General features: G+C 40.9%; 1 protein-coding gene across 8 annotated transcripts in view; it reads left to right on the top strand.

Annotated features, from left to right (window-relative positions):
- myt1lb (myelin transcription factor 1-like, b) overlaps positions 1-25,018 on the top strand; it is a 99,332-nt gene extending 74,314 nt beyond the window's left edge. For 5 of the 8 annotated variants that reach the window (XM_069160887.1, XM_069160886.1, XM_069160890.1 and 2 more), the window contains 15 exons: positions 2,456-2,546; positions 3,905-4,015; positions 4,861-5,087; positions 5,471-5,757; positions 10,846-11,079; positions 13,004-13,125; positions 14,484-14,552; positions 15,719-15,781; positions 15,980-16,063; positions 18,845-19,066; positions 19,768-19,862; positions 20,415-20,518; positions 20,649-20,792; positions 21,756-21,818; positions 22,314-25,018. In XM_069160887.1, coding sequence (XP_069016988.1) covers positions 2,456-2,546; positions 3,905-4,015; positions 4,861-5,087; positions 5,471-5,757; positions 10,846-11,079; positions 13,004-13,125; positions 14,484-14,552; positions 15,719-15,781; positions 15,980-16,063; positions 18,845-19,066; positions 19,768-19,862; positions 20,415-20,518; positions 20,649-20,792; positions 21,756-21,818; positions 22,314-22,454 — 2,057 coding nt within the window. In that variant the 3' untranslated portion in view covers positions 22,455-25,018. Of the gene's footprint in view, positions 1-2,455; positions 2,547-3,904; positions 4,016-4,860; positions 5,088-5,470; positions 5,758-10,845; positions 11,080-13,003; positions 13,126-14,483; positions 14,553-15,718; positions 15,782-15,979; positions 16,064-18,844; positions 19,067-19,767; positions 19,863-20,414; positions 20,519-20,648; positions 20,793-21,365; positions 21,441-21,755; positions 21,819-22,313 lie in introns of all 8 variants that reach the window. The other 3 variants (XR_011178851.1, XM_069160888.1, XM_069160889.1) reach the window with 3 other exon arrangements.
- The last annotated feature ends 1,922 nt before the right edge of the window (positions 25,019-26,940 follow it).

The following is a 26,940-nucleotide window of genomic DNA, read 5'->3' on the forward strand; positions in this document are numbered from 1 at the left end:
TTGATTGCCTGCCTGGTGTGCCATGATGATGAGGTAGGAAATGAGGCCTTGGTAATGTGCTAACAGTGGCAAAGCAGCAATTGGTGAGCTGGTCAAGATCTGTCAGTTAGTGGTTTCCTGGACTGCATGAGAGTATCTAATCAGCTACATTGACTAACAGTGATTGAGAGTGATTGGTCATATTTCCATCCACTGTTGTTGGTTTCATCATTGTCGGGGACATTCTGTATGGTTTGCATGTTTCTTCACAGCATGGTTTGTCACTGCATATATGACTAAAGAGAAAAGTTTAAATGTCATGTTTTTGTCCTCCATTAATATGCGTAGCTTTTTTATGTTCATTGAGTATTAAATTTTTTTTATTTTTTTTTTACAAAACTTGGAAATGCTCATAGACCTTAATAACACTGAGCATGCTTCGATCATCCATTATTTAACCCCCATTCATTTATTTGTATTGTTTGCTCAATTAAGTTCTGTTGAATGGAAAGGCAGTGTCATATCTCGAAGCCACAGATCAAGTGAATTGGCAATAAAGATTAGCCTTGAATGAAAACCGAGTTTTCCCTTTACAGAACTCACCCTGGCTCTTTAGTCTCATTCACCTTGTGCAAACTTCTCAATAAAAGCCCCTTTACACGTTTCATTAACTGCAGCGTGAAAATCAAGTTATGATCTACCATGACCCAGACTGCAATCAAAATAAAAGAGGGTTTTAACAATGGCAATGGAATTAGTTAGCATTAAAGTCAGGCTTGCAAAGACCAGCGATGTCACAGATGAGTCTTGTTCTGTGGAGTGCCGCCCACACAAAGGTCCCTAACCTGAGACGTACTCAACTCTCAGAAATGTGAAATGAGTCGAAGCAGTTGACCTTGTCTCGAATCAAGAGCCCCAAAATGGAATTTGGAATGGGCCTGAATTGATTGTCACTGGAGATTTTGGAATATGATGTCTGAGTTCCCCCTCCTCTTCCTCACTTATGTCAGGCTGACTTTTGGGGGAAATGATAGCGCAAATGGTGTCGGGATACACACAACGCATCTTCAGTCCTTGTCCCCCAATTACAAAAGGATACTTGAGATTGAGACACTTCTTGCTGAAGGGTGACCTGCTTTAGTTATTAGCAGATCTCAGCATTAGCAGCCATCTAGCGGCCGGTCGCTATGTTTTAGGTAAATTACAAGTGGTCTCACGCAGACAGACGCTTTGCTTTACCACTTTAAAGATAAAAATGAGTACATGTCACACATGTGACTGCCTGCGGGGCAGACTCAGCTATGGGTAAGTCCCCCCCCCCCCTATCAACACATTTGCCGTACTGAATGGACGATACATTATTAATGCAGTGGCTTCATTTAATTGGGAAATCACACAGGGCAGCCAGACTATTCCTTGTGAAAAATGACGATTAAATTAGATCTCAAATTCATTAATTCCCATTCCTGTTTGCTCATTGTAGCTCTTTTCTGCAGAATATTAAGATATTTAATCAGGGAGTCCTTGTTTTTGTCTTTAAAGTCATTTACTTTTGTAACATAAAACGCTTCTGAGACCAGTTTTGCCTCCTCACTAATGTTGCTGTATATGTAGTTATATCTGTGCCCCCTGTATCAGACCCAGTGCTTTAATTTCTTTCAATTCTATCCGTCTCTTATCAGAGGGCAAGGCAAAACTGCATAATGTATTGGCTCGTGGCATGTTGAGGTGGCAAGCTTTGTCCAATTACCTGGACTGAACACCAATTAGTATGTAGGGGAAATAGGATGACGAGGGGTGAAAGTTTAAGGGGGTGATAATGATGAAGCTGATGCCGATGGGGTTTGGCCCTGCATGCCACTGGTGTCGAGACGACCCTTCCCCGCGCCCCCGCCCGCGGTGCTCCAACGGTTCCTCTTGGACATCCATAGATCATTAATCTAATTGGCTGGTTGCCTAGGGGATGTGAGACAGTTATGGACTGTTTTAATGCTAAATGGTATTGAAGACTGCACTCTCTGTCTTAACAACGTACGGATGATAACAAAGCACACTCTATCAAGGAGCCGTATTCCATCTGTCTGCTTCTTCCATTGATTTTACGGCTTGTGTTTGCATGATTGCAAGTTGTTGGATGCTCTGCTCTTTGCATGTCCAAAATTTCCTTCCATCCCTGGCTCTTGCTGGCTTTGTCCTGTTAAACTTAAATGACATCTTTTTATTCATGACTGTTCCTTTTCCATGAATACTAATTTGAAAGAGCTGGATAAGTGGAAGCAATATGGTGGGAAACCTTGCCTGCCCTTTCAAACTAGTGTTCATTAAAATGAAGAAGAGGTCATTTGGGTTCACACAGGCTCATTTCTTAATGATGTTTATAATGCCAAGCTCCTCACACACTAATAGAGCTCATGCGTGTTTGTAAGGGGCTCCTAACCTTCCCTGTCTTTCACTCCTATCTCCTGTCCGTACGAAGTTGTGGCAATGTATGAGAATGTTCTTAAGTGTCCTACGCCTGGCTGCACGGGACGCGGCCATGTCAATAGCAACAGAAACTCCCACAGAAGGTAAGAGCACAGCCCATATGAACGTCGCACTCTCCATGTTGTACCCTCCTTTTTTTGTGGCCCTTATTTTGGAACACACTTTTTCAGGTGATTATTTTTTTCCATCCTGAATTTTTTATTTTTTTTTTCTATTATTTTTGTATTTCATCATTTTTAAACCCATTCTTTTTTGTTTTTTTTTCCAACGCATCATTTTTTTTTTTTTGTGTCTCCCTCATAGTGTTGGCTCATTGTAAACAATCAAAGTAGTGCAGCTGCTCAACAATTCCATAGTTTAATTGAGACGGATTAGAATGCAGCAATTCACACCTTCCAACGCATAAATCATTTATCAGCTCGAGGCGAAAAATGGCATCCATCAGGTGCAGGTTCGGAGGGAGAAGTCGAAATAGCACGGCGCTCTTGCCACGGCTGTCAGACGGGGCGAGGTGACAGTGAAAGAGGAGTGTCACCCACAGCAGATGCTCAGGGAGTTGGGCATAGCAGCAGCCATTAGCACCTCTCCTGCCACTCAGCCAGGGTGACAGGAGAGGTGCAGACCTGGGAGGACCAGAATGGCTCCGTGCTGTGCTCAGTGACGCGGCTTGCAGCGCAAAATAGGCACGCGCGGTAAACTTTCACTTTTAGTAGAAAGAGCTGATGTAGACCTCCATATAGGGCTTCACACTTTCCCACCTGACACGCTCTTCTCCCCTGCACACATCCATGCGCGTCTGGTGGCAGATACTCGTGAACACAACTCTATAATGGCTTCAGGCCATTGTCAAAGATCGTTTTTCCACCGCTGACCGACACACTGCAGTTGGCAGACCGGATGGAGAATAATAGGAGTTAAGGATAACAACAAGAACTTTTGTCACGCACGGTCAGTTCGTTGTCCGGAGGAAGTTTTACAGACCTAAATTCTGTTGGAACACACTTAAAGTGCACATTTTCAGTGTATGTGCGCGTGTGTCCCGTCAGCAGGTGTTTGAAGGAAAGAAGCTGCAGAATTCACATTTGTCCACGCCTGACTATCTATTTCTGAGAATTATTTGAAGCTTTTCAACCAGAAACATGCAAGCTGTTGCTGATTGTGTTGTTATTTAAAGTGTTAAAAAGTGATGAAAATTAATGAATTTGCATTTTAAGCAGAAACTTGCTGAACTACAGTCAGGATGCTCTCAGAGTGGTAGGCGCGGAGTGACTGGCTGACAGGCAGATGTGCACGAGCTGTTTTTAAAGCCTGGCAGACTGGCATACTGGCTGACAGGCGCTCAAACACGTTGAACGTTTTACGGCATGTGCATTCAATGTAACATTTTCACTCATCAAAATGTGTGTTCCACAATGCCATTTAGGTTGCTCTCTCATTTCAGTCTGTCAGGTTGTCCCATCGCTGCAGCCGAGAAGCTGGCCAAAACCCAAGACAAGCACCAGAGCTGTGAGGGCCCAGCCAAGTCCAACCAGGCATCTGATCGAGTCTTAAGGTAGTATTCAGTCTACGCTTTCATCCACATCTTTTATCATGAAATCCAGGAATATTGTAGATGTAAAATGTGTTGGTAAATGTGTCAGTCAAATGCAGCTTTGTTGATTTAAACATGATAAATTACTCATGTCACATTGGAATGTTTTGTTCTTTTTTGCTATTCATTCTGTAATTGAGATTTGGCGTCTCCCCTTTTTGTTTTATGTTTATGTTCTCCTGTCCCCTGAGAATATCTGCAAGAGGCTGCATGTTCATCTCTTTGCTCACTATTGAAGGCAAATCTCTTCATAAGATTTTCATAAAACTGGCCTCATTTATCAGAGCGAAGGCAGAGCTTTTTGAAAGAGTTTCTTTGATAGTCGTAAAAATGCTGTGATGAGCCATAAGCCATAAGTAATTGTCAATTTTATATTTATTATGTTTACTTGAACATCAGCAGTGTAAGATCGTACATGTCAGTTCTTAGTAGTCTTAGATTAAGACTGTAAATGTATATAAAATGATAAATGCATATCAAAAGTATGCAAGAGTAACAAAAGAAACTAAATTTAGCATGGCTTTATTGTCGACAGTTAATAAAAAACACGCGTTTGTGAAAGGAAGAGCAGGAAAACATCCGTGCAATGGCATCAAAAAGCAAAGTCCTGCACCCAAAGTTGCCGCTTCATTTTCCAGCATCATCCTCCATGCACTAATTCTGGAGTATCACCATAACAGTCTGCTCCTTCCCTTCTTCCCCTCAGTCTGCCCATTATTTAACCAAACCCCAAGTTTCCTCTCCTTCCCCTGGGCAATGTTGAGTGCCTCGGTCCAACTTCCACCCCCTCGTCATTTATTTTCCAGGCCTATGTGCTTTGTCAAACAACTGGACTATCCACAGTATGGTTACAAGAACAATGTTTCCACCAGCACGCCCCGCTCCAACCTGGCCAAGGAGCTGGAGAAGTACTCCAAGACCAGCTTCGACTACAGCGCCTTCGACGGCAGCAACAACCACCAAGTATATGGAAAGCGGGCCATCGCACCAAAAGTTCATGGACAAAGGGACATCTCCCCCAAAGGATTTGATGGTACTATTTTACAGTAAAATAAAATCACAGGCAGACATATTTTTTTTTTATTTCACCATAATACTCTTGTACCCACACAAGATTTAGAAAATCGTCCTCAAGCATAGACACTTCAGGGCCACATCTTTTGATTGGCATTTTTTTAAATGTATTTAAATTACACTGTCGATGAAAATAACAAATTTCATTGGCCGGCGAAGGGCTTTTTTCAAGGCTGTTTTATGACTGAGAGGAATGGCAGTAAAAGCTATGATGTTCTTAATTTAGTTTAAGATTACACTTTTTGTCCCACCAAACTTTAAACATACATAAAACACACTTCATTGGGGATATTTTCTTGGAGAACTAAACTTGAGTTTGAATTTCTTCAATGCGTCCCGCAGCCAAACGTTATTGCAAGAACTCCAGCTCCGCCAGCAGCACCACCAGCACCTACGCCCCCAGCAGTAGCAGCAGCAGCCTAAGCTGTGGAGGTGGCGGAGGGGGCGCGAGAGGAGGTGGAGGGGGCGGAGGCAGCAGCGCCAGCAGCACTTGCAGCAAGAGCAGCTTCGACTACAGTCACGACATGGAGGCTGCGCACATGGCAGCCACAGCCATCCTCAACCTGTCCACGCGCTGCCGGGAGATGCCCCACGGCATGGGGGTAAAGCCCCAGGACCTGTGCTCACAGGTAAGAGGGGAGAGGAGGGACTCTGGATGTTTGACACTGAAATGGTCAAAATATTCAGTTAAATTAACAGATTTAAATCTAGGTGTAGTGTTGCCAGAGCTCATCGTAATGATGCTCCACCACTTTTTTTTTTTCCAAGTGGGAAAATAAAATGTTCATTTACTTTTTTTTTAGGTGTTTGAAGATCCAGATTTTCTCTGCAGCGTATATCATGCAAGAGAGAATGAAAACAAATAGAATGGTCAAAGTTTTCATTTGCATTTAAGGTGTATTTAATTAATTCACAACATTAACTCATGGCCTTGTTTTAATCAGCTACCGTTTGCCCTGTTACAGCATTGCATTATGGAAACTCAACACTTTCTGTGTCTGTTTCAAATTAAAGGCTTTCAAGCCTTTCAGTAGAAAAAAAAGCCTTCATTTCTTAACTCGGCTTTTATTGTGAAACATTTGGAATGTGTTGTGATCGAAATATCACACTTTCAACGAGTAATCCAGAACAAATGTTGAACACAATCATATTGTTGACCTTGCTAAACCAAAGCGATTAAAATATCGACCCTACCACAGCAGTTACACAACCTAACAATGAGCCACAACTTACAGAGTTACATCCGTATATTTGCTCATGTACGTGCATTACAGATTTCAATACTTCAGCAAATAACACTACATCCCTGGACGTTAACGATTTCTACATCAAAATGTCTGGTTGAGACGGACATGTCTCCTGTTTTATGGAGGAGAAGTATTCCCTGATGTGACACAGTGGCCTCGCATGACTCATAAGAGTCTTATAAAGGTGTAGTGTTCGCTACACTTTGTAAGACTGTGGCCTGCTGTAGCCAAAGAAAAATCCACTGACAGATTATCTCGGTGCTTCCTTCATTATACTAATGCTGGCAGTGAAAACTGACAAAGATAGGGAGATTTCAACTGTGCACACCACACCTGCACACACACACACACACATTCCATTGAAGATCTGGGTCTGGGCTGTGTCTTACACTCAGAGCTCAGCAGGGCAATTTTTTATTTTCCGTCTGGGGATCAGATAGGCGCAGGACGAAGCACCGTTTGACACTGCATGAGTCCAGTGTGTCATTTCTGAGGAGATAAGGTGACAGTGTTCCTGTATTATCTGCACCCAGATGCTGAGCGGGAAAATGGAGGCCAGAAAAAGAGTGCACAGCACAAGGCTAATGCTGGCTTAATGCTTATGTTGACAGCAGAGAGTGCCAGAGAATCAGAATGAGGATGATAGAATTGAAAATAAAGAAGGAGAGTTAAGATGGTGGGAGCTTTCTAATTGTCACAATACAGGGAATGAGGACAGGAGAGAGGAGAGGAGAGGAGGTGCAGCAGTCAGGACTTCCTCTGGTCCTACCCCATTTCATTGTCTGAACCCTCAGCTGCTCCGGGGCCAGACTACCTGTATGCTCTCAGGGCAGGATGGGGAGGACGAAAGACTTCAGAGGGCTTTTTTTTTTTGCCCCTTCTTCCTCTTTCATCTCAACACCTCACCTCGTCACACACTATTCCTTCCTTTCTGTTGAGAATGAAACTTTACACACACACACACACACACACACACACACAACACACACACACACACACACACACACACACACCTGTTCTCGCCTCCTTGTTTTTTCAGCCAGCCTATCCACCCGTATCTCGTTCTCTCAGTCTCTTGACTGAAAGACTGAATTCGAAATAATTTTTCTTCCCTCATGTCTCAGTAATCACCTCGCTGCCCCTCAGATTTACCTTGTGCTGACCCTTCAGGCTGAGAACCAATGAACAATGGTGTAGCAGATCCACTCAAAGTTCCAGAAATCCTTAAAGGAACTACCCTGTATGTAGTAAACACAACCCAAAGAGTCTCTGCACACTTTGCAAGTTAGAAAACATGACATTAGGTAGACTTCAAGTATTAAAAATGCACACACAGGCAGCTTGCCAAATATATAAGGAATAATTTTAATATTTCAGCAGGATTGAGGTTAAATGTTCAGAAATAATAATAAATATGAATAATAATTCATATTACAACAGAACAGAATTCAGGAACTAATTCTGTTCTTTTTCTACATTTCCTGGGATACGTGTTGGAAAAGTTAATCAACCAGAACCAAAAAGAGTATAGTGTAAATAAGACTGGAAATATATTAAAGGACCAAAGTCAGAGCAAGGTTTTTTTTAAATCAGTCTTTACTTGTGTTGGTAGCCAAAGCAAAGACATCAGTGTTGCATAATTAAACCTGTCAGAGCCACGAAAGACTCAGCTGACTGCATTTTAGAGAAAATGTAATGGATTCTGGCTGTTATAAAAGCTTATATGAGGATTTCAGTGTCTGAATTGGGTAAAATAAAGTTACATAGATAAAAGAAGGTAGTCATTGAACGACTCAGATCGTCAGTCCATCACAGGACCAAGACAGGAAGACAGATAACAAATTACACCTGTGACCAGTGTAGAAACACATATTAACTCAACACGCATGTCTTTGGACTGTGGGAGGATGCCAGAGTATAAAAGGAGACAACCCTATTTCAGTCTGGCTCATGTCCAAAACATATACAGAGTATAACGACTTATATTATTGATAGAAAAGTTGTTTTGAAAACTTTGGAAGATGCACATTTTGTGAAATGATGATAAAGTTGTGTGATATGTAAAAATGAAGTTATGTGAATAATAGGAAAAGTGTCTTGATTAAAAGGAATAAATTAGTGTCTGGTTATAAAAAAGAACGTTTTTTTTTTTTTTTATGTAACAAGTTTCATGTATCCATTTTATATTCCAGATTTTCTAGTATAATGTCATTCAAAGAATGTTAATGTTTAGATATGTTGTAGGTTATATATATATTTATATTTATATATCTATAGGTTGACAGAACCTCCGACAAGATGTATTTCCCTGTGCAAAGCTGAAACACATTCTATGGACATCCGAACAGTTCAGCTGAATGAGATCATCTTGGTGTCTGCGTACTATCAAACTGCGCTCTAAGATGTAAAACTGGCAGCTATGGATGTTTGTTAAGTTGAAAAACATGAAGACGGGGAGGAAATGTGGAGCAGAGTCAGAGAAAGAACCACCACCCTAAAGAGTGACACTCAAGTGGAGAAAGGGTCAGAGAGGAAGAAAGCTCGTATTTTTTTAAACCTGGAATAGGTGGGCTGAAGTAATGTGGTGAGAATTAACCAATTGACCCCTTATACTGGGGCCCTTTTACACCTGATATTACCATGGCAACAGAGATCAGGGGTTACCAGCTGGCTAAATTAGGAGGGGGTTGGTGCATCCTCACATATCTTTGTCATTAGTTTGATTTAAAGGACAGTGACATACAATACACAGAGAGGTCGGTCTGCTGAGCATATTCACAAAGACAAGTCACGCGCGATGAGGCACGTTCCATAGGATCTATTCCTTCACAACTTGACCTTTATTCAACGGAGAATATTATTATGTTTTTCTTCCCACAGTCCAAGTTTTTCTACTTGTCCTCAGTGACCCTCTTTCTTTCTTTTTTTTTTATCAAGCTTCTACTCAAATCAGAACATGGAATAATATCAGCTGAGTAGTTTTAATGACAGGTGCTAAAAACTCCTATGATGAGTGTTCTTTGTCCGATCACCCTGTTGTGCTTGATTTCCAAGCCGTCTTTTATTAGTGATAGTGTGATATTTGTCTCCACAGAATAATAACCCAGCAACAGTAGTAGTTTGTTTTTTTTTTACACTTTTTTCTATTATCCTGAAATCCTTGCTTGAGCCACAATTGTTGCAGTATTCATGCCCAGTCCCAAATCTATCACCCTGTGTGTTTCAGTCAGTGTGCACCACAAAGGTTTTGGCTTCAGACACCAGGAGAATCCACCCCTGGGGACACTGTCGGCTGGAATCAGCATTAAAGCGGGCTTTCCTACTCATAAAAAGGAGCAAAGAGAGTGAGGAGGGTGAGGAAGAGAGGGGAGATGAGAAGGGGATTCAGAGAGAGGTGTATTTATGAGAGCAATCATGTACGTGTCTACCAAAACACAATCCTTAATACGGTGGCACTCTGTTATATACATATACAAGATATAGATTCAAGAAAAGAAAAATGCAAGGGTAGATTGAAAAATACACTGCAGAAATAAAGCGAATGCTTTAGTGGACTGTCGGTCTTGTACATGGCCCACTTTGTTGGAGAACACAGTATAGTTCTGCCTCTATTTTTGGGTATGCTGCAGTCTTGTTCAGCCACTGTTGCTCATCACTGCTCTCAACCCCACCCCTAACCCTCAGTCCCTGCCCTCCCTGTGATGTCCACTCACATTAGGCTCACACACACCCAACACAAAGTCACACACACACACACACACACATCCACCCACCCTTGTGACTGCACAGTACAGACCATAGTGGGATGGAAGGAAAGAGAGAGAAAGAAAGAAAGAGGAAAGGAGGGGTTCACAGAGGGATGCACTCGTCCTTGAGCGCCGACAACCTCTTCTTCTTTTGACCCTCTGATGAGTGTCACGATTCCATTGTTACTGTACACTGCATGTTTCTAAGGTTTCTTCTTCGCCAGATTTGGGCAAAAAATAATTTGGAATATTATTTCCGATATTTGAACTGCATGTGTTCTCGATCCGTCTGTCCAAGGTACCCGAAAAAGTTCAAAAGTGAAACACTTCACCGGAGAAATAGAACATTCAAGCACTTCTCGTGTACTTTCTTCAGCATTCAGTATGTATACAGTGACTGTTTTGCCCAGCTCTGATCCTAAAAATATGAAAATGTTTGACTGCTATTTAATCAGAAACTCTCTCTCTCTCTCTTTTATCCCTTTCTCTCCATCCCTGCCTCCTTATGTTCTGTGTATCCCTCTTTCCTTCATCATAATCATCTGACTTAAAACACACAACACAATTGGCCGCGCGCGCGCACACACACACACACACACACACACACACGCACACACACACACACACACACACACACACACACACACACACCACCTCCACATATACGGACCTAACCTGACTCCAACTTAAACGCACAATCACCACATCCAAATACACTTTCCAGAGTCCCAGTCTAGATGTTGATGAGAACGGTACGTTGGACCTGAGTATGAGCAAGCGTCTGTGCAGCGGCGGCAGCGCAGGGGACTCGGTGCTCACCCCTCTAGAGCCCATGTCCCCCCAGAGACAAGCCGCCCTACTGGGCTCCCGCTGCTACGGCATGGGGGACGCTGCCGACTGCTGGGACCTGCCTGTAGACTACACCAAGATCAAACACATAGACGAGGACGAGAAAGAGGTAAAGGGGAAAATAACCAGGACGATATTAGAAATGTAGTCAGCCGCTAGTATCTGGTAATGGTCAGATAAATAAGTATGTATCATTTTCTCGGGAAGGAAGGTTGATAACCATCTAAATTTTGTATCTTTAAAATATAACCTTCCTTGGTTGAGCCACACGAAGACACATTTTGTTTCATTCCTGTTGAAACAGAAACTTTAGTTTTGATCGTCAAAAGCCATAAAGTTAAGTTCTTCTTTGCCTCAGAATGTTCCACCACAAATGTATTTCCCCTTAAAATGTTGATGGTAAATGCTGGGATCAAGAGAGAAACGGTGATGAGTGATGATGAGAAGAATAAAAGAGAGAGGTTGCAAATGACAAGCGGTCATGATGTTGGCGACAATTAATAACACAGTAGTAATGGCTATGGAAGCTGACAGACCATACACTTGGCATGCGTCACTTATACGGTCTGTTCAATGTGTCTCTGCCCAAATTATCTTCCTCCAAGCCATTGATTCAACACAGTGTCTCCAAGTCAAATATTTGCTTTGCTGTCTGATTGTCTTCTAGGTTTCTCACCTCCCCGTCTGACTCGCTGTTATATTTAGAATCATTAGAAAGTCATATTAGGGATTTTTGAGGGAAACCTAATGAATCCGCATGTTAATTGATGTTAGTGTTGCCATGCACGGAGGTTTCTGCTCTGTTTGTATCATGCTCCCCGCATGCTGGCTTTCTGTTTTTACATTTCGCTCTTCTCCAAAATGAATTATGCAAAGTAGCACCTTGGGAGGGAATCGGAATAGCTCATCTCATCAAAGAGCTGCTGGAAATCAATGCACCACTGCTGGGTGCGCCTGTCGGTGTGCACAGGCGCATGCATGTACAGCACATGTGCCTCTTTTGCTGTGTGTGAATATTCATAAGAGTGTGTGTGTGTGTGTGTGTGTGTGTGTGTGTGTGTGTGTGTCTGTACCCACGTCTCTTTGGGAGTGTGTCTGTGTGTATATGCGAGTTCCATCCCTAGCCTACTTTTTGCTCTGCATCTCTGTATGTATGCATGTGTCGTTCTCCGTGCTCTCTGCCTCTCAGCCTGCGCTCCCTTTAATTGGAGAAACTCGCTGGCTGACCCAGCATCACACACTCCGAGACAGCTTGGGCGCTGGATAATTTGGGCTGTATCTGGACCTGTCTCTTTGTGGGCATTACTGTACACACACTGGTAGCATGGCAGAAAGGAAAGAGGATTTGCATCAACAGCCGTCGTGCCCTGGCTGCATGCACTGCAGACAAAGCACAGCCCCACATAACACAGCGAGCAGCGGTGTGACACTACACCACAGTGCCATCTAGTGACTGACTGCAACCAATCCAACTCCCTCACTGTACTGTACTTACGCGCACACAAGTACGATAAACGCGTACAACGGTACATAACCACAAATGAGCCCCCCCCACACCTCCCACACACACACAAACACACTGGTCTCCTATCCCGATTGGCCTTGTAATGCTGGTGTGTTAACATTAAAGATGGTTTCATAAAGTAAATGTGCCTACCTGCACACACACACACACACACACACACACACACACACACACACACACACCAATCGTTTGGCGCTGAAGCAATGGCAATAGCGTTCAAATTGACAAGACTGTGTGCTCTGACAGGTGTGCTCATGATGTCTGCGTGTTTGTTAAAAGAGATGAGGAAGGTAAAGGAAGCAGACTCCCAAGAGTAGGAGTTTGCACCACGTGCTGACGCACGAAATAGATTGTAACTTTCGGACTGTGGAGTACGTGTGCCGTATAATTTGCGCATACAAGCATGTTTCTTGAAAATGCATTGCCAATAATGAAGTGAGTAACTTAAAAAGAACACTTTTATTTCCTCCCTCTCCCCCTCCTCCCTCTCCTCCCACCTGAACCTTAGCCGGATGACCTGGATCCCTTCCACGATCTGCTGGAGGACCGTTCCTACACCACAGATGTTAACATGCCCAGCCCCAAGCCCAAGTATGCCCAGTGCAAGGAGAGTAAGAAGGACCTGATAACGTAAGAGTCCTCCTAGTCTTTCCAATTTGCCAGTGTTCCTCCTGTCCACCTGATCCCACTTGCTTCTCCCAATCATTGCTTTGCTTCCCCCTCCCCTTCCATCTTGTTTCCTTTTTCATTCTTCTCTTTGCTCCAGTTAACCTCAGTGAACCACCTCTCTTTTTACCTCCCTCCCCCACCCTCTGCTGCTTGCAGTGGCTTGCTAAAAGACTTTTATTTACCAGCTTTGTCCACATGTCCACACTGATCCCAGACCCGGTAGCTTCTACTTATACCTTCATTGCAGTGTCCCTCTTTTAATGCTTTGGCTTTCTTATGACACGGTATCATTCCACATCAAGTGTAGCTGATCTCAGGAAGCACAATATTAATCACAGACAGTGAAGCTAAACTGGAAACAATGAAAACCAACAATGAAAAAAAATCAGAAACAACCCCTTTTTCTGTAAGTTTCACATTTTCTTCTCCTTCCTTTTGGACTTATAAATCTGTCTATTTTTCCGGTGGCAGATGTCCCACACCGGGGTGTGATGGAAGTGGTCACTTGACGAGCAATTTCTCCTCACATCGAAGGTGTGACTTCCTTTTCTCCTGGTGGATTCTAAGTCTATTTCTCTTTATTGTTTTCAGCTTACCTCAACAATGCTGTCAAACACCTGTAGACAGAATGTCTCGCTCTCTCTTATTTGTTAGCCCTTTGACTATTGGCAACTTGACGTGCTGCAGCAAGGGAATCACGAAATAAGAAAAGACTAAATTAATTAAAGATTGGGTACATGTTAATTTTCTAGCTAAACCCTGGGATAAAGTTATTTCTCAATGGGCCGTGTGTAAAGCCTTCTAAGCTGATGTTATTCAGTCCTCCAGGCCCTTCCCACAGTGCAATGCAGACTAAGCATCTACCATTCAGAGCAGCGAGATTTAAGCAGAATTGCTGAGGGTTGCGGTGTGAGTCTGCAAGGACCGAGTGATGTCAGACATTCCTGCACCTACTTGAGATTTCCCCTAAAACAACCAATTCCCGATTGGGACAAAGTTCAAGTTTTTGAAAACACCCATGTGTTAATGTACTGTACTTTATATGCTCTCAGTCCTGTTTGAATCCAGAGTAGAGTGGCTGCAAGAAAACAAGCCTTCCATTTCCCTATAAATACAAATACTCAGAGGGTTAACTGTTTTAATCAACTCTCTGCACTTGCATCATGGCTTTTTTACATTTCCTGTTTAATTTTTAATTTTTTTTTTGCATGTCTTTGAAATGGGGATATGAGTGACTGTTTTGTGTCACCGTGGTTGGAGTGTCTTTTCTTTTCTTTTATATTTTCGTATAACTAATGTTCCATTGGTGTATTTTTCAGTCTCTCAGGTTGTCCTTTAGCTGATAAAAGCATTCGAAGTATGCTGGCCAACAACGCACAAGAGCTCAAGTAAGGCCTGAGATGACTCACTGATACTGTTTATGATGATTTGTATGTTTTGCTTATTCTGCCTCGGGTAATGTCAACTTTAGAGTTAGTGTGCATAAATGTAAAAACTGGTTATATAAAGCACAAATATGCCAAAATATAGCGCTTTACTTCACTGCTCTTTAAGGAAAACAATTTAAAGCTCATATATTAAGGTCCTATATTCTATTTTTAATCTCATATTTTCAACAAATCATACAAAATTACCATAAACAACAATGGCGATATCCCACCAACAAGTATGTATGAATGGGTGTGTATCCAAATATATCTTTTTGCTCTGTGCCATGGGGGTCCATTTTTGCCTCAAAGCACATCTTGTTTCTTTACCATGAACACATACACTGTAGTTTACTTTGACTTAGTCCCACATACACTGTCCTACAACCCAGAATACTTTCTAGAGCACTAAATGTACATCAGTCCACTGCCGAAAATAGTCCCGAACAAATACACCTACTCCTTTTGTTTAAGAAAAGTGTGCTAAAAAGTGCAATGGCCAGCTATTTCAGAAAATGATCTAACTTTTTTCCAATATAAAACTAAATATTCACAACCCATTTTAAAGACTTAAGTATTCAGTAGAAACTAATGGGCTTGGAGTCGAGAGCCACAGATAAATTTAAAAAAAAAAGTACTGTTAGACGTAATTGTTTGTTTTAGTCTTTGAAGGAATTTATGAAAATATAATAAATGTAGAATATCACCATTCTTATTCTTAGCCAATCTATTAATTAGACCAATGTGCAAATACATAAGATCTCAGGGGATGTCAGAGCCCGTAATTATATATATATATATTTTTTTTCTGGTGAGGGTTCAAACATAAAAAAAAGGATTTAGCGTTTATTCATGCTGAAAATATCATTTCATGTTGAAATCCTAAAAGTGAACAGTGAACAACTTAGCTAATGTATATGTTGCTTGTCCTGCTGTATATCGACCTGTTAAAACCATATGTCGGCAGCTGTTTCATGCTGAATAGACAATGAACTTTGCAAAAAATTGTCCAACCTATAGATTATTGCAATTTGTATTTCCTCCTCTTAAAGGCACATTGCATATCATCCTTTAGCTACAGCACTTTTGCTGTAGACCCTGAGCCCTTTTTGTGTTTTCTGCCCCAGGTGCCCGACACCAGGGTGCGACGGTTCGGGACATATCACTGGCAACTACGCCTCACACAGAAGGTAAATCACGAATTCAACAAACACATGAACCATTCTTTCTCTTTCCTTTCTTTTCTATCTGGTAAAGATCCCTGTATAGATCTAATCTTACTCTGCTTTAACTATTCGCTCTCTCACACATACACACACACTCACACACACACACACACACACGCACACACATATACCGCATGCTCTAACACTATCATTTATCTGCAGTCTTTCAGGGTGTCCGCGGGCCAGGAAAAGTGGGATAAAGATCATCCACAGTAAAGAGAACAAGGAGGACCAGGAGCCTATCAGGTACAGTACAGACACTGATCATCAGTCTTCTGTCTCCCTTTAAAACCTTGATGCTCAGGCTCTTCCTAGTGCTATGCACACTGCTCACTGCTCGTTGCTCACTATACATTTCCCATGTGACATATGACATGACATATGACTTTACATTTCCTGTTTTAAAATGATGCAACGAAGCTGCATGAATGCAAGCAGAAGTGCACTGAATATTCTGATTCCTGATCAGTGTTGCCGTGTCTTGCGCAGTCAGTGCATGTCTTCCTGTTTGACATGCATTACAGTAAGCGGGAATAAATCAGTATTAGCTCTGACAAGACAAATGTGTTCTTAGTGTAAAGTTTCAACCCGGGTCTAAAGGTGCAGGAGAAACTTCAGAAGTGCAAGGTTGTAGCAGTTTAGAGGGGGGGGGGGGGGGGGGTTTCCGCAGTCTCTGGTGAACTCCTGCAGACGTCTAGGTAGGGAAAGAAAGAGAGGCGAGCAGAGAGGGAGAGATGGAGGCAGAGAGAGATTGATTGACTCTACCTAAATCCCACAATGGGCTTCTCTGGCCTCATCCCTGCAGCTGCATTGATTTCTCTGGTGGTGCAGAGCACAAACAACACAGTTTGATCATTCTCAAGCTTGTCATTCTGTTGGATTCTGAGGACGGTTTGCCACAGGTAACAGGATGCTCTGTTCATTATAATGTGTCTTTATCGGTGTCTCTAACTAATAAAATCAAATAAATTAAGAGGATTTAACACATTAAAAAAACATTTTTTGATTGAAGAGTTTTCCAGTTGTGCAGTATTGAATGTAAAAGGAGGTAAATCAACTCTACATCTTGATCTTTCCAGCTACCCTCTTGGGAGTAGGGTTAATGACACCATCCTTCTCCATCTTCCTCGTGATCTTATTATACCCAGAGGGAAGGTCACTGCACCCTCCCTCAATATTCTTAGCCTATGTGTCCTTTTCAAGACAAAGATCATGACCTGACCATGTTTCTGTCATTTGGAATGCGCTCCTGTGCTACAGGGCCTGGTTTAAGCTTTTACACTCAGGGGCTGCATGAAAACGACTAGGGGGAGCAGTAGAAGGGTGAAAACATTGTATTTGTTATCTTTGGTAGACTTTTGGGTGAGCATGTGAGGGGATTTTCTCACATTTTCCAACTTTATTTCAGCCGTCCCTTGTGAGGTATTTTATACAAAAAAGTATGTGATCAAATATAATTACAGGTATTAATAAAGAGTGGCCATATCAATGGTCCTTTCTTGCACATTCTTGGACAGTTAAAGGGAAACTCGAGTATTTTTTTACCTATTTTCCTATCATTTGGCATCTAAGTGACTAATGGAGACAACAATTTTTGAAATCAGTCCTGTATAGAGTGAGAGTGCTTCAGGGGCTCAGCTAAGAATCAGATTATTCATATGATTTTCTGACAAAATTATTGAAAGGAGCCCCAACCGGAAAGTAAAGTCTCGCTCAACTCTCTCTCAACGCACTGCCTTAAGATAATAGCTTTACCGCCACTCTTTCTCCAGCAGCTGTCTCCACTTTTTGAACAACATTTTTCTTCAGAAAAAGGGGCTTTAGTTTAGGATTTCACTGCAAAACCCAATAGTAGTGTAATGCATCAATTTATAGCACAACTAGCCACAAAGGCAGCGCGTCCCGTTCCAACAGTCTATGAAAGATGCGTGAAGAGTTAGTTTTTCCATATTTTGTACAACACCAAGCCATGGTTTCTTCACTCTAACACACCAGCACTCTCTCCAACGCTCACTCACTTTTCCGAATTTGTCTTCCTGCAACAACTCACCTCCAGCAAGCTTTTAGAGCAATACTTCTGTTTGGTGTCAGCGATCATTTCCGTAATTGTTTTAAGAATCTGAGACTTGATCATCATTAAAAGATGATGATATAGTCAAGGGCATGGCAGGGAAATTGGGATTCAAATAATGAATTGAGTGGCCTACAGAGGTGAAATGGCTAAATCAATACAGATAGATTTGGGGATAGAATGAAATTTGAACCTGGACAGCGAATTTTGGCAGAATGTGGTCAATATCTGAAGGGATCAGTAAAAGTTTACATAAATATGATCAGATATTTCTCCAAAGACTCCATAGAAACTGATAATGGATTAAAATGTGTGCTGGCAGTGCAAAATAGAAGATGGAACTATATGTATAATACTGTAGTCAGAGAGTTAATGTTTTGGAAGTGTAGTGAATCAAGAAATTAACTGATTAAGCAAATTCCTCGGACTGAGGACAGATCTCAGATACTAAACTGTACAAAGCAGTGCACCTGATACTCCCTTTTTTTCTTTTCGCAGTCAAAAAGCCATAAAGTTGAACTAAAACCAGGAGACTTCTATTGCAGAACAGATGCTGGTTTTAACCATAATCCATTTTGCAAGGTGTGACATTTGGTATAATTTGCTGCCTCATTGCATCTGATTACCACTGATGTTGATGCACTGTCACTATTCCAAAACTGTGATAAGGCCGCCACCGAGACAGCTTTAAAATAAGATGATCATATCTTTATTTATATCAAAGCTAAAAAAAAAAAAGATATAGGTAAACAGAAAAATGAAATTTGCTCACATAGTACTTGGTGTTTTACCACTGAGAAGGCAAACACAGCCAGTAGCTGACACTTCCAGGTTAGTCTTTGTAGAAATAAGGATGCTGTCTCCTGTTTGAAGAAAAGCTGAAGGATGTTTTACTTGCAAGTGAAGTTATAAAAATCCGCCACCCATTAAATAAAGGTCACTTTGTTTCACACCAGGTGTCCAGTCCCAGGCTGTGATGGTCAGGGACACGTGACAGGAAAGTACGCATCCCACAGAAGTGCATCAGGATGCCCCATCGCAGCCAAGAGACAAAAAGATGGCTACCTAAATGGCATTCAGTTCACATGGAAATCTGGAAAGACGGAGGGCATGTGCTGCCCAACTCCCGGCTGCGACGGCTCGGGTCATGTCAGCGGCAGCTTCCTGACACATCGGAGGTGGGCCCGGAGTAATAAACATTGGTATTCGAAAGAAAGAATTACTATGTGTTGTTGCTGCAACTGACTTATTTCATAACCAAGATGGATTGAACGAGGTGTACATTTTTTGTGACATGGGCCATACATATTTTAAGTTTGATATAAATAGCTGAACACTGCAAAGATTGTTATCTGTACTACGAATATGTAGCTGGAGCCAGTAGCTAGTTTGGAAGGCTGGAAACATGAGGGAAATTGTTAGTCCACGTCTGTCCAGTGGTAACAAAATCTGCCATCCCCTCTGAACCTCTCTCATTAACAGGTCAAATCTTGTTTGACGAATTGCCGGGGCAACCAGGAGACTTCAGGAAAGCTACTGGCCCAGGCCAAGACATAGTCAGGTGTCTAACCTTGTAAAACCTGGTGCTGCTAGGACAGAGTCCGGCTCGCTGTTTGCTCATGTTTCCGGTCTTTATTCGCAGCTAAACTAACGGGGAAGCTGCACAGATATGCTGATATCGCTTCCCCTTACAAGAAAGCGAATAGGTGCAGTTCCTAAAAACGATTCTCTTTAAGTGTGACACTGATGGAATATTTCGTCATCCTTCCTTTAAATAAAACACAGCAGTCTATAAATCATGTTGGGTTATTGGTATTTTGCGTGTGGAAAACCACAACATGCTGAAACAATGCTATCGTCTTCTTGTCGCCGCCTCCAGTCTGTCAGGTTGTCCACGTGCCACCTCCGCCATGAGGAAAGCCAGACTCTCTGGGGTGGAAATGCTAACAATAAAGCAGCAACGTGCCAGCAACGGTAACTACAACTACCACTCACCCACACAATGCGGCCAATCAGGAACATGGACGTGGAATGATTTACTGAAGAGAGTTCCAATTTCAGATAATAAACCATTTAGGAGGGGCGTGTGTGTGTGTGTGTGTGTGTGTGTGTGGCGAGCAGCATCAGGATGTAAATAGAAGAATGGCTCCAATCTGGGTTGGCAGTATTCAGACATGGACTATCTGAACTTGCTCGTGGTCGTGTGCTCCATCTGTTAACCACTTCACCCTGGGCTGTTGTCAATTTTAATATTTTTGACGAAGGAACGTGCCAAAAACTTAATGCAATTTGTTTGAGATAGTTGAGTCTTAATCAGCTAAAATGACCTCTCCATATTTTGTTGTGGAGGCGAAGACAGTCTCTCACACACACAACAGAACATTCCAGCAGAAATCCTACACAAAGCAGTCACATAGAGTCATTTTGAATCATTTCAGTCCCAGCATACTGTGAAGGCTGTAAATCTCATTCCTGACTGAGGTCTTGTAGTCTAGTGTCAGTTTTAATGCTGCTCCTCCTGCACAGGGCTGGAGCACGAAGAGGAGATCAAACAGCTGGATGAAGAAATCAAAGATTTAAGTGACTCTAATTCGCAAGTGGAAGCAGACATGATCAAACTTCGAACACAGGTGAGTCCCTTCCTGTACGCTCCACTCACTGACCTGTGTCTGTATCTGATTCGGCAGTACAGTGTAGCCGCCCGTGATGATCGCGAAAGCTGCACTGTGACATTGTGTCATCCACCCTTCCTCTCTGCAGATCACAACAATGGAGTCCAACTTGAAGTCCATAGAGGAGGAAAACAAGGTGATTGAACAGCAAAATGAATCTCTCCTGCATGAGCTGGCCAACCTCAGCCAGTCACTGATTAACAGTTTAGCTAATGTCCAGCTCCCTCATATGGTAAGGGCCAACAGGAACGGCAAGCCAGCAAGTTGCAGAATATAGCAAACCATAGCATTACTTGTGTATTTAACCACAGCCTACTGTGCATGCTTAGTCTAAAATGTGGAGCACTGCTTGTCTTTCCAAACAGTGAGGGGGAGTTGTGATAATTCGGTTTGATTGGGCATGTAGTTTGTCACAGTGGTTAGCAACTCCAACAATTACAATTAACCTTCTGAGCTGAAACAAAAATGTATTTAGCGTATATTGAGGTTTTGATTGTTCTTTAAAGCGATAAAATGATTAAAAAGCTTCACTGTATATTGTATTGTAAATCGGTTGAGTTTTCAAAGCAAATTGTCTTTCATTGTCATTTTAATTCTTGACTGTTGACTTTTTTTGAGGAATGAAAACGTCAAGGAAAAATGCAAATAGTTTACCGGCACATAAACATATAAGATTAAACGCTTCAGATACTTTACTCTGTTCACTTTCATTTCAACTTCCATTCTTTTTTTGGGCTCTTGACAATATCACAATAAGTATTACATAGTAATCACGCACAATTATGTCCTGTTTTATCCATCACAGTGCCATTCTTTCATGATATCCTCTTACATAATGGACCAGTTACCATTCACTGACAAAGGACTTTATTAAACCTCAGTTAAGTATCCTTCTCCAAGTGTTAAGCCATTCTTATAATCATACCCTGCTTTTATATTTCACCAGTTGTTCAGACAAACAAAGACTCATTTATTTTATTCATTTTTTTTTCTCACAAATGATAATATAACACCAATTGGTTTTGTCTTGTGTGTCTTCATTTGTGGTCCCGCTTCTATTTTTTTTTCAGTTAATCCGAGGGCTGCTGTGTGCCGCTTTATGTGGAATACTGCCCTCTATTGTTTATATTTAACAATAACAACTTACTTCCTCAAAATGAGCTAATAGAAATCTATCCCTTCTTTCCCTTCCCAGAAACCACTGGCACACAAAGAGCCTCCTCTAAGGAATAACAGCTGCTTACAGCTGCACCAGCAAGTAAGTTAATTATTTGAATCATTCAAACTGTTTTACTTATTATGTTATTATGATCGAGGCAAAGAATGGCAACTTAAAAGCAACTAAATACCTAGAATTTACAAGTCTCAAATTGTTAGGACCTTTATTTGCTTCCTTTTCTACTTGTCATAAACCACATACCATATCCATATGTGTGTCCATGTTGTTCTTTCTAAATGTGCTGTAATGATCTGGGAATGTGATGGAAGATGAGAGATTTGCTGTTATAATAAAGCTTGGTCCATCACTGAGCAAACTTAAAACTAAAAATGTACAAAAGTACTTTCAAAATGACACAACACTAATTGGACATTTTCTTATATCATTTTTTTTTTTATGGACACACACAACTCAGACATTTTTTTAATTAAATCAGATACATTTTTTTTTTACATATTTCTTCTTTAAATTAGAAGGAGATACGCAGAGCCTTTTCTTCTACCAACCTACATGTCATGTTTTTTGGACCTGCAGGAGCCAATAAGCGAGCAGAACTTCGATGCCTACGTCACCACTCTGACGGATATGTACACAAACCAAGAGCAGTACCAGAGCCCAGAAAACAAAGCGCTGTTGGAAAACATCAAGCAAGCTGTTCAAGGGATCCAAGTGTAACATTTCAGAGAAGGGAGATTTTTGTTCCCCCGGCGGCTGCGCGTGGTGTATCAGGATCCACACACAAACAGGCAGTGAAGATTTGATCTCCTCGATTTGGTGCAGTAACTTATATAGTGTTATATATTCTAAATTCTAAATTCTGTTCTTTAAAAAAAAAAAGAAAAAAAAAAGAGGTATTATGCTTAGGAAGACCTCACGATAATTTATTTCTCTCATTTCTTTTTATGTCTTGCTTTGAGGAAGAACATAAAAGAATAAACCGCAAAATAGTTTTTGAGGACATTCACATTTTGTACGTTTTCATATGAGCTGACATAGTGTCATGTAATGTTTCTAGCTGCTCATGTATGCACATTTTTAGTGTATATTTCTGAACAGTAAGCTAATGATAACGGAACGCGAGTTCTTTTTATTGCTTGACAACAAAGCATTTTAGATGAAAAAAGTGGACAGTGAAATAAAAGTGAAAAAAAAACTACAAGCGAGGAGGAAGCTACTTGGTTTTGGACTTGATGATTTTAAATGTTGTTTTTTTTTTCCCTTCTTCTTTGTCTTCTTACTCTACTTGCGTGTAGATTGTTCAAGAGCAAGAACTGGTTTGCAAATCGCTTTATTTTCTGACAATGCTTGAGAAATGTTTGTGCTTTGTTTTGATGAAAAGAAAAGATGTGTAGCTGTAGGTGGGGGCATTTCTAATTGGTGCTGTAAATGATTCTGGAGAGGAAACTGACTTGATGTATGTATGAATGTATGTATGAACAGTTATATTGTAAACATCATTACACGGAAACCCGATGGTGGAAATCCCATGATCTAGGAGAGCCAATTAATTCCTAGAGGAACACATCTGTGCAGCGCATGCATGTTCACATGCTCATCCTTAATTAGTCTTAAGTAGAAAAGATGTGTAAAGACAATGACGTATAGAGACTACATTCTAGCCTTTCTTGTATCAAATCTGCTCAATTTCGAGACTTGTGTTGCGAGGATCAAGAAATGTCTCAGCAATATTACAACTAAATCATTTGTTTATAGTAGGTACGGGATGCAATCTGCAAAGGAAAAAAGGTTGGGTATATGCAATTTCTTGTTTATAAGCATAGCGGGGTAACATGAATCTTTTTAATATAGCCTATGTAAAATATTGATTTTTATACAAATCTTTTAATACAAAAAGTCTTTTTAAAAAAGAGGAGCCAACCTGGACATTGAGTTTTAGAAGCGAAAGTAGCTTATATGAGTTCCACTTTTTTTCTGTACGATTTTGCACAGGGACACCTTCGTTTCCATGTTTTGATGTTCTTACAGAAACTAAAAGCAGTACCCGAGAGCCTAATAAGAGGGTTTCAGAGGGTTTTGTAAAGAGTATTTATAGAGTATGACAGCAGGACTTACAGGGTCACTGTCCCCACTTATGTGCCAGTAGACTATTTGCACTTGTCCTTGAAGATATTATCCTTACGTACGGCAGCGTGCAATTTTCCAGGTGACCTCTTTGGCACACGATTGGAGCAACCAACTGCTTGGAGCCACTGTTGGTGTGGATTTAGTACCACTGAGAGAGGAAGAACAGGGACTTGAAATCAGAGAAGAGGATTATAACCATAGCAGTTATACTGTAGGCTATTATCAAGTGTAAAAACATTAACAAAGTTCTTTCATTTTTGCTATGTTTTAGGAAGATGAAGTTATCCCCCAGCAGCACTTTATATCTAATCACTGTACAAAGGATTAAATAGTCAATCAATTCAAGGTTTTAAAAAAAAGCAGAAGAAGCGAAGGCCGAGTGAAACGAGACCTTCGTGGGGTGATACAATCCAGCGTCACATCCGTATGCCTGACTGTATACGCCCCGCCATTCTGTTGTCCTAGTTGTTAGCGATCATGTTCAGAATTTGCCTTTTTGAGAGCTAATGCAAAAGGTGCTTGTCGTTCACCTGATTGAATCTCATTTATTGTACTTTACTGTCCTCTTTCAGGACTCTACTACCCATCATCCATGACTGCATACGCCTTTTTCCACAGCATCGTGTCTGCAGCTTTTTGCCAATATAGTAATGCTTCAGTAGAGTAATAGCTAGTACCAGTTTTTGAATTAATTCTCATTATCAGTGAAAATGGAAAAAGGGATTTTAAAGCACAAACTGGCTGCTCATCTGATGTTGGTACATAAATCACAAATCTGAAAAGAGTTATTTGTGACTATCTATAGGGAACACAAAAAGGTTGTCACATATTTAGAATGCTGACTTTTCATATAAATTATTGTGAATTCATCAGAGTTTATTCTTTTGTTTGAGCCAGTTCATTTTGAGATTGATTTCAGTGACCATTAACAAAGACAGGATTTTGTATAAACTATTGTGCTCTCTGTGGAACTGAAGTTTGATTTATTTTTGTACTACACAGCATGGATTTGTTGACATTTTAATTTTGCTATAAATGTGTGAAATCACAAGTTGCTGTGATATTTCATTTATAAATTGTGAACTTTGTACAATTTTTGTCATGCTGGATGTTGACACATCTTACTCAGAATAAAGAAAAAATGTGTTGCCAGAGGCCTGTAAAAGGATTTCTTTTGTGTGTTCATTAATCATTCCCAGAGAACCTGTCTTTTTTATTAATTGTAAAACTGTTACAGTTGTATTTCATATAAACATGCCACCTGCAGATGTCAGCAAACTCAAGCCACAATCCACATATCCTGCACACTGTGCAGTGTGCCGCTGCCAAAGATGAATGATCCCTGTTACCGGAGGCTACGTTGATATTGCGAGGGCATTTTGTTAGATAATATTTTACATCAGTGATTGGCAAGTTGCAGGCTGTGGGTCACATCTGGCTCTCCAAAAAGATATTTGGCATCCCCAACAAAAGTTCTCCATTTCAAAGTCTGCATCGAAACCTCTGCACATATCTTCTTAATTCTAATGTAACTGGATATGTTTAACAAACTTGACCCTGCAACGGGTTTTTTTAAGGCGGCAATATCGACAGCATTATTATCAAGTCAAAATGAAGCAGGTCAGCTTAAAAAAAAAAACATTTCTTGCAACTAAACACAAAAGCGTGTTTTTGTGGCGATCAGTGACAGCTAATGTTAATCGATTCGTATATCAACAGAAATTGGCATGATCAAATATTTGTTCTTGTCGCATCAAAGGCTCCTCAAATGGGAGGATTTTTCATTCGAACTGTTGACAGCACAAAACCTTTTTAAAAGGCATGTCTTTACTGTCTTCTAACATTTTATAGACAAAAGACTGAGGCTCCGAGAGCTTATTTTTACAGACCGAGTAGTACTCCCTGCGACTATCAAAAGTGACTCCTCATTGTGTGTATGAAATATGCAAATGGTGCAGTCAGTAAGTGTGGGGTTTATTTTTGCTCGATTTGGAATCACCAGTGTCTTCTCAACGGTTGAAACAAAAAAAAAAAAAGGCCTTCGTGTCATTTTTTGTTTTGGAACATAAATCGAATGTTTCATCCCATTGTTTCACTTCATACCACAGGCAAAAAAAAAAAAAAAAAAAAAAAATATTTGAAATAAAGAAAGGAGAGACAAGTAACATAGAAAGTTTGCAGTTTCTCTATGAACTCTAATCATCAGGCAACTGGAGATTTGTATTATTCCGTGTGTGTACATGTGGTATCTGCATTGGTAATTCTCTGTAAAAAGGTCATTTCTACTTGTACTCACATTTAGATTACTAATAGGGCCGGCAGGAACAATACAACCTCCAGGTTATTTGTGTATGAGCAGAAATACAGTGTACATTCTTCAGTTTTGCACTAACATTTTTCATACTGTGACTGCCCTTGTATTTTCAATTTATACATCGAAATTAAATTGTTTTCTCAAGGTCAGTCTCTTGTGCTTATTATGAACTTTCTTTAAGCATTTATTCAATACATAACGTACATCTTCTCTTGTATCTCTATGCTGTCCTTTTCTCTCTCTGCTCTCCCCTCACCCCAACCGGTGGAGGCAGATGGCCGCCCACCTCTGAGCCTGGTTCTGTCGGAGGTTTCTTCCTGTTCAGAGGGAGTTTTTCCTTCCCTCTGTTGGAGGTTTTTCTCCCTTAAAGAGGAGGGTTTTTTTCCCCTCCAAGCTTTTGTGGGAATTGTTGAATTGTTGGGTTTCTCTGTATAATATTGTAAAGTCTTGCTGTAAGGACTTTAATGTGTTAAGTGCCATGAAATAACCTGTGTTGTGATTTGGCGCTATATAAATAAAATTGAATTGAATTGAATTGAATAACGGTGTAAAGGAAAACAACTAAAACTTAACTGGGCACCATGCAAGTGTACACTATGCACCTCAACCATGTTGCTACCAGGGCACCACAAATTACTGTATTTTAAACTGGAGATCATAACAAGTCTAAAGGGATGATTATCAAAGGTCTGCTTTTAAGAAAGTCTAACCCAGAAAAACATTCAGGCTTGTCAGAATGTTTGGACAACACACCTTAATGTT

The sequence above is a fragment of the Embiotoca jacksoni genome, unplaced genomic scaffold (genome assembly GCF_022577435.1).
Source record: "Embiotoca jacksoni isolate LCO1_2020_lvr unplaced genomic scaffold, fEmbJac1.0.p SCAF_27, whole genome shotgun sequence".
In the NCBI taxonomy this organism is placed as follows: domain Eukaryota; kingdom Metazoa; phylum Chordata; class Actinopteri; family Embiotocidae; genus Embiotoca; species Embiotoca jacksoni.